The following is an 8,431-nucleotide window of genomic DNA, read 5'->3' as shown; positions in this document are numbered from 1 at the left end:
AACTAAAAATAGAATTATCATATGACCCAGCAATCCCACTACTTGGCATATACCCAGAGAAAACCATAATTCAAAAAGACACATGCACCCCAATGTTCATTGTAGCACTATTTACAATAGCCAGGTCATGGAAGCAACCTAAATGCACATTGACAGATGAATGGATAAAGAAGATGTGGTACATATATACAATGGAATATTACTCAGCCATAAAAAGGAACAAAACTGGGTCATTTGTAGAGATGTTGATGGATCTAGAGACTGTCATACAGAGTGAAGTAAGTCAGAAAGAGAAAACAAATATCGTATGTTAATGCATATATGTGGAACCTAGAAAAATGGTGCAGATGAACCGGTTTGCAGGGCAGAAATTGAGACACAGATGTAGAGAACAAACGTATGGACACCAAGGGGAGAAAGCTGGGCGGTGGTGGTGTGATGAACTGGGCGATTGGGATTGACATGTATATACTGATGTGTATAAAATGGAGGACTAATAAGAACCTGCTGTATAAAAAAATAAACAAAATAAAATTTAAAAATTCAAAAAAAACCCTACTCTCTTAGCAACTTTCAAGTATACAATATTGTTAATTATGGTCATTATGTTGTGCATTACATCCCCAGAACCTATTCATCTTGTAAAAAAATAAATAAAAGAGCGACTTCCTTGAGGGTTGTTGAGACCTCTGCTGAACCTACTCAACCCTCTAAGAGTAACCTTGTGGAATTTTCTGAGGCTGTGTTGATACTGGTTAGTTCCACTGGCCACACAGAACTACTGGAAAGCAAATCAGGTGAAACTCAGAGTGGCTTATCTTTGTCAAGATTTAAAATAATATTATCATGTGTGTAAAGCTAACAAAGATGTCTGCAAATGAGCTGATTTCATTGAGGTGGTGCTTGAGAAATGAGATTTGTTAACTCAGGTCTCTTCAACCTAGCGCTTAACCTTGCTCTAAAATCCCATTATGAGGCATAAATAGATTAGACAAATTGGCCACAGGACTCCAGTCTAAGCCTGTATGAGTTCCATGTCAATCCACAAATGATGGCCTACCACTCATTAGGAATCAAATAGCTTTACCAGGAGACCAAAGAGAGAGAATGAAGGGCTATTTTTCCCAAGATTATTTTTTTTCCTAAGGTTTTAAACTATCTCTATTTCCTTGAGGAGTTCAATAGTATTGTCGTTTACCTAGCATCGTTAGAAATCATTAAGTAAGACCTGGTAATGAGAAATCTCAGCTCAGGCTTCATTTCCCAGGACCCCCACCGAATTTCTAGATTGAACCATGCTCCCTGCTGTCTGTTCTGGCTGACATCTTTCTTAGTACTTTCCAATTTATATCAAGTCAAAATAATCTGTTTGTCTCTCATCCCCACCAGGCCAAAGGATCCTCAAAAGAAAAAAAGAGCATATATATATGTATATATATAATACAAATATATATGTCATCATCTTTATATCTGGCACTTAGTAGGCATTACAACTTACTGAATGGATAAATCAGTAGCTGATTATTCATTTAACAGAGACAAAAGGGATCTCTTATACAGCAAGATTCTTTTGTATACTTAAAGTATATTTCAAAATATACTGTTTTTAGGAGAATCATATCTTTAATGAAATGAAGTTAAAAATTTAGGCTTATATAAATTATTAAAATATATAATCAGGTTACCTGGTAAAGCACAGGAATGATTATGAACTACAAGTCTGAGAGGTTGGAGTTGGAAGTATTATATTATTCCCTAAACTGGTCACATTTATGGAAGGTATTCAATTCATCTGATTCAACTGGAGAAGGAAAATATTCATAGTATAACTTCCTTTTAGTTACAAATGAATTACAATTACATATGTGTCACACTTTCCTCAAACAGTGATATGTTTTTTTTTCTTATTGGAAGTATTTTCAACTTCTGAACTTCCCTTTTTGAGATCAAATGTTGTAAAAGATGCCAACAGATTCATATAAAATTATCAATTACTAGACCTGAGACCTTAGAAATACCCACTTCAAAATTATATTGAAGCTCTAAAGCAAAATTCCAACTCATTAGAGCCTTAAAGGTAACTCACATAAAAAAGAGAAAACTTTTTTATTCAAATAAATATGGTTTTAAAAACAATGCTGCTTGTGGTTATGATATAAAATATGTTTTAATATTCATAATGTGTCTTCTGTTCCTCTTGGAGCATACTGAGGAATGGTAATGTAATTTCTTTGTGACCACTGAAGGAAAAAAAAAAAAAGTCCTTGTCTGTAAAACTTTCTTATAACGACGATTACAACAGCAACAACAATAGGAAACACTTATCACAAGCTATTAGAACATAGACGAGATTGTATTGCAATTAGCCATGTCTACCTGATGGATTTTTCTTTCTAAGGGAGATTGTGCAAAGCATTTTATTTCAAGTCTCAAAGATTTTGATAAAAGAAAAAAAAGGAAACTGCAGTTTTTACCACAAAAAGACAGGTGGCGTAAGCAGGCAACTTTTTTTTTTTTTTTTTTTTAAAGATATATAAAGTGCTTATTTTCTCTCTGAAGAAGCTCGCCTATGCTCGGGTTTGTGGCTGAGCCGGTGACGTCAGTGTGGCAGTGCGGAGTCAGGCGCGGCGGCTCCCTATAAGCCGAGGAGCTGTCCGGGTGCTGAAACGGTCAGAGCAGCTCACGCAGCGGACCAGCAGGAACGTGCTGTGGACATTCTCTGCCATATAAAAAAGAGGTAAGACTGCTTTTCCCTTTGATTTACTTGAAAGTTCTAAATTGCGTGTTCTCTCCTTAATTCCTAGCTAAGAAGAAAAAGACCATTTGGCAAGCTTGTATCTATAGAATAGCTGAACAGCAACCTGCTGCTCATCGGCCAATGTAAGGACACTATATATGTGTACATATATATGATTGAATCTGTGATTTATACCACTTGCTGTTAGGTATTTACTAACCATAGTGCTATTTACATAATCATATATAAGAAGCATGAATAAGTTTAGGATATTTGTGTCAATACACATTATTAATGTAAAGTTAACCAAGCCTGATATTTTGTTTCTTTCCTTAATTTATTGTTTCTTCCCCTAAGAACCAGATACAAGGCCAAGGATATAATTTATATGCTTAATATTCTTAACAGTAGGTTTCCAATGATTCAAAGGCTGTTAAACACGTTAGTGATAGAAGCAACCAATTTTGGAATTAGGTTTTTTTTCCCTTTGACACTTACCTTGCAAGAGCTCAAAGTTAATTAACTATATAAAATTATTTTCTCAATTGGTATACTCTGAAAAGGCTTACATTATTATTTCCTAATTTTAGTCCTAGGAAGGTAAGATTAGAATGAGCTTCCTTGTTTATTCAGGGTGAAATATTATCTTGGGTTACAGGTTGGATATGACCATGGATTACAGAGAGATCATAATTTGGAATGCATGAGGAAAACATTCATAACTGTACAAACTATTATTATTATGCTTTGGTTGAAAGAGGTTGTACAATATCTTGCTAAATATTTTGAATGGGACAAGTGTTTCTTTTTTTCTGCATCCTAACTAGTTGAATTGCTCAAATTTGATATATCCAGCTGCATTTGTTAATGCTCTAGTCTAATTTGAATAGAAAAGACATTTTAACTTACAAGGCTTTAGTTCAAACTCTATATAGAATATTAGAGCTGTTGAAACCACCTTCACTACTTAGATGAGCTGCTACCTGGGAAAGAAATCCCTTGAGCCTTACTCAAAGGCAATAACTATGTCATCCAAACTGAATCTGAATAAATGACCAAACAGTAGCTCTTGTTAGGCTGTGGTTTAAATAACTGCATTGGGTATTTTGCTCCAACTCCACAGCGAAGCCCACCTACAAGATAATGATTTTAAAGACCAGCACATAACCCATCTGTTAAAAATACTTCAGGATAATGGTCTCAAAGAAAATAAGTTCACTAAGATTCTTAAAACTACTAGTCCAAATGCCAATGTTGAAAATTGATTTCCAAATCTAAATTAATCCTGAAATGGTATAAAGAAGAATGCATAATTTACTTTTACTTAAACCTAAGAATTTATGAATGCAATTTCCTTTAGTAAACATTGATTCATAGCAAATATTTTAGAAATTTTCTCTGACATGCCTTTAAAGATTTTCCTTTCAGTAAAGTAAGTAGTCAAGTTAATGGGGATCTTTTAAATAAATGTATATTTTACTAACTAATTTTAATAATCATTTAAATAAATAAATATGTGCTAAAGAAATTTCTGTAATTACAACTTTTTTTAGGTTCTAAAAACTGAGAACATTACTTAAATACCAATATAATCTAGTGAACAATGATATTTTCTACAATTGATGTCTAAGCTAGTAGATAATTGTACCTACATAACTTAGCTTATATATCACAAAACCATAATTCAGGTACGATATCATGAACAAACTTATAAAATTCTTTTACATTCACTTTATTTGTAACAAAAATTGCAAGTATTGAAATAGGTTTAAATGTTATCAATGCCAAATGTAAAACATGTAAAAACTAATCCTTTTGCTAATTCATACATGAGACTCTCAGGCTTGGTGAAAAAAAAATGAATGAAAAATTTTAAGTAGGAAGAATTCAACACATTGTATTTATCTAAATTGGGAGTTACATAGTGGTTATTTTAAGATTTTCTAACAGTATGAGTCATTTAAGATTTCATAGGTCCACACCCAAATAGACACAGACATAAGTCAAGCTGAATCTGAACACTCACAAGTTCAGAAATAGACTGGTTAAGAAAGCTTATGTTCTCTCTGTAGCATCTGTTATTATTTACTATACACTCTTGAGGGCTGAGGAAAAATATAACCATGATTGCATTTTACAAGACAGTCACAATAAAATTATTAGAAGAAATATGGAGTGCAGATATTTTAAAACAGTTTATATTTTAGTACATTTACACTGAAATAAACTTCACTGGATATCATGGATTTATTATTTTTTGTAACTCTGGCTATTGTGCTTGTGTATCCTGACAGTACCGTGTGTGTTATTACATGTCAATCAAGATGAGTAATTATAAAGTGTCAGACTTCTAAATTAAATATTTTGGAATTCAGTGGGTAAATAAACACTGCTTTGGGGATATTTAAAGAAAAAACTTCATTAGGTTTACCTACTAGCTGGGACTTGAGAAGACCCATATTCTGGAGGTCATTAAGGTATAGACCTTCCAAAATTAATAGTATGATTTAGTGGCAGAGTGAGAACAAGTTATTTCTGAAAACGTATGGATAATTCAGTATGATTAACATTAACATGGTATATCACTTCATCATATATAGTAATGTCACTGCTGCTGTGTTTCTACAACAAATTACACGGACAATTCAGGAACTAAATCACGTGGTTTTCGATAAGGAGATAACTCTGTGTGTGTGTGTGTGTGTGTGTGTGTGTGTGTGTGTGTACATGCATGTTTTAAATTAAGCCAGCTAATTTTTTTGCCATTAATTTCAGAAGGAATGCTGTACAAGATAACTAAAACTCATCTTGGAAAGTCTTTATTTAACAGAAACAATGCATACTACAAAACAAACAACATGTTTTATAAATTAAAAAATAAGATTTGAGAAACTTCCTATCAGTGTTTTTGCTATTATTTTAACCAAGAGAATGCCATACAAATTTGATGCAAATGGGTAACAATTTTGCTAAAGATTCCTGTGGTTAGCTTGTGAGGATTGTGTAGGAAATATTTATAGATTTTAAAAAGAGTCATCCTAAATTAATGTGGAATAATCTCTACTATGGTTTCTTTTTCCCCTCAATGGTCAATAACCTGTTTTGCTATAGGGTCTATTACTCTGTTTCATTTGTGTTAACTCATGTTTTCTGTGCTTTAAGGAAATCTTTCAAACATGGCAGAAGCTAAGACTCACTGGCTTGGAGCAGCCCTGTTTCTCATCCCTTTAATTTTCCTCCTCTCTGAGGCTGAAGCAGCTTCATTTCAGAGAAACCAGCTGCTTCAGAAGGAACCAGATATCAGATTGGAAAATGTCCAAAGGTTTCCTAGTCCTGAAATGATCAGGGCTTTGGAGTACATAGAAAAGCTCCGACAACAAGCTCACAAAGAAGAAAGCAGCCTAGACTACAATCCCTACCAAGGTGTCTCTGTTCCCCTTCAGCAAAAAGAAAATGGTGACTTGCCAGTAAGTTCAAGGGATTCCCTGAGTGAAGATGAGTGGATGAAGATAATACTTGAAGCTTTGAGACAGGCTGAAAATGAGCCCCAGTCTGCACCAAAAGAAAACAAGCCCTATACCTTGAATTCAGAAAAGAACTTTCCTATGGACATGCCTGATGATTATGAGACTCAACAGTGGCCGGAGAGAAAGCTCAAGCACATGAGATTCCCTCCTATATATGAAGAGAATTCCAGGGACAACCCCTTTAAACGCACAAATGAAATAGTAGAGGAACAATATACTCCTCAAAGCCTTGCTACATTGGAATCTGTCTTCCAAGAGCTGGGGAAACTGACGGGACCAAACAACCAGAAGCGTGAGAGGGTTGATGAGGAGCAGAAACTTTACACAGATGATGAAGATGATATCTACAAGGCTAATAACATTGCCTATGAAGACGTGGTTGGGGGAGAAGATTGGAACCCAGTAGAGGAAAAAATAGAGAGTCAAACCCAGGAAGAGGTAAGAGACAGCAAAGAGAATATAGAAAAAAATGAACAAATCAATGATGAAATGAAGCGTTCAGGGCAGCTGGGCCTCCAGGATGAAGATTTCCAGAAAGAGAGTAAAGACCAGCTCTCAGATGATGTCTCCAAAGTAATTGCCTATCTGAAAAGGTTAGTGAATGCTGCGGGAAGTGGGAGGTCACAGAATGGGCAAAACGGGGAAAGAGCGACCAGGCTTTTTGAGAAACCACTTGATTCTCAATCTATTTATCAGCTGATTGAAATCTCAAGGAATTTACAAATACCCCCTGAAGACTTAATTGACATGCTCAAAACTGGAGAGAAGCCAAATGTATCAGTGGAACCAGAGCAGGAGCTTGAAATTCCCCTTGACCCTGAAGACATCTCAGAGGTTGACTTAGACCATCCAGATCTGTTCCAAAATAAGATGCTTTCCAAGAATGGCTACCCCAAAACACCTGGTCGTGCTGTGGCAGAGGCTCTACCAGATGGGCTCAGTGTTGAGGACATTTTAAATCTTTTAGGGATGGAAAATGCAGCAAATCAAAAGCCTCCATATTTTCCCAATCAGTATAACCGAGAGAAGGTTCTCTCAAGACTCCCCTATGGTCCTGGAAGGTCTAAAGCAAACCACCTTCCCAAAGCTGTCTGGATGCCAGATGTTGAAAACAGACAAATGGCCTATGAAAACCTGAATGACAAGGATCAAGAATTAGGAGAGTACTTGGCCAAGATGCTAGTTAAATACCCTGAGATCATGAATTCAAACCAATTGAAGCGAGTTCCTAGTCAAGGCTCATCTGAAGATGATCTACAGGAAGAGAACCAAATCGAGCAGGCCCTCAAAGAGCGTTTGAATCAATACAGCTCTCAGGAGACTGACAAGCTGGCTTCGGTAAGCAAAAGGCTCCCTGTGGGGTCCCCGAAGAGTGACGATACCCCCAACAGACAGTACTTGGATGAAGATGTGTTAATGAAAGTGCTGGAATACCTCAACCAAGAAAAGGCAGAAAAGGGAAGGGAGCATATTGCTAAGAGAGCAATGGAAAATATGTAAGCAGCTCTCATTAATTGCCCTACTTTCACCCCTCCCACCCCAAGCAAACACCAACATTTCTCTTTAGTGTGTTGACTTCTATCTTGTTAACACTGTTATACCTTTAAATGATGTACAGGCAGATGATTCCATTTCACTGGGGTGTCTACTTCACTAACTCTGAGCTGTTCTCTTGTGTATGGATATGTGTAAATGTTATGACTTCTGGATAAAAATATTAATCATATCCCTTATTCAAGAAAGATATCTATGATAGTGTTTAATAGTGTATCTAATGGCTGTGGCATTGTTGATGCTCACATATGACAACGAGTGTCCTATAATTCTCTTGAAAGTTTTTAATACTTATTGAATTATTTTGTTACTGTCTGTAGTGTTTTGTGGAGTATTGGAGCAAAAAAAAAATAAAGCATTATAAATATATAGTTTCATTTATAAGGCCTTTTCTATTGTGTGTTTTGTTGTTGTTTAATAAATGTTATTTCTGGACAACTGTGGGTTATTCATTCTGGAAAACCAGAGACGGTGACTATGGAGCAAGCAGTATGGAGCTAAAAGAGAAAATCATCGCCTTCCACAGTCTATCCAGGTAAGAAATAAGGAATTTAAACATACGACCATACTGCACATTTGTAGAATGCAACATCCTCAAGCAGCCCACTCCCTA

The 8,431-nt window shown here is 35.6% G+C and overlaps 1 protein-coding gene across 1 annotated transcript; it reads left to right on the top strand.

Annotated features, from left to right (window-relative positions):
* Positions 1 to 2,639: 2,639 nt before the first annotated feature.
* SCG2 (secretogranin II) lies at positions 2,640 to 8,187 on the top strand. Its single transcript, XM_007108332.3, has 2 exons — positions 2,640 to 2,737; positions 5,900 to 8,187. The coding sequence occupies exon 2, from the start codon at positions 5,914 to 5,916 to the stop codon at positions 7,762 to 7,764; it is 1,851 nt and encodes a 616-aa protein (XP_007108394.1). The 5' UTR covers positions 2,640 to 2,737; positions 5,900 to 5,913; the 3' UTR covers positions 7,765 to 8,187.
* Positions 8,188 to 8,431: the final 244 nt, after the last annotated feature.

The sequence above is a fragment of the Physeter macrocephalus genome, chromosome 2 (assembly GCF_002837175.3).
Source record: "Physeter macrocephalus isolate SW-GA chromosome 2, ASM283717v5, whole genome shotgun sequence".
Lineage (NCBI taxonomy): Eukaryota > Metazoa > Chordata > Mammalia > Artiodactyla > Physeteridae > Physeter > Physeter macrocephalus.
The sequence above is the reverse complement of the archived record's forward strand: the minus strand, read 5'-3'. Positions and strand labels throughout refer to the sequence as shown.

Excerpts from the sequence above, each read along its gene's own strand:
- SCG2 (XM_007108332.3), top strand. The coding sequence starts at position 5,914 with ATGGCAGAAGCTAAGACTCACTGGCTTGGAGCAGCCCTGTTTCTCATC.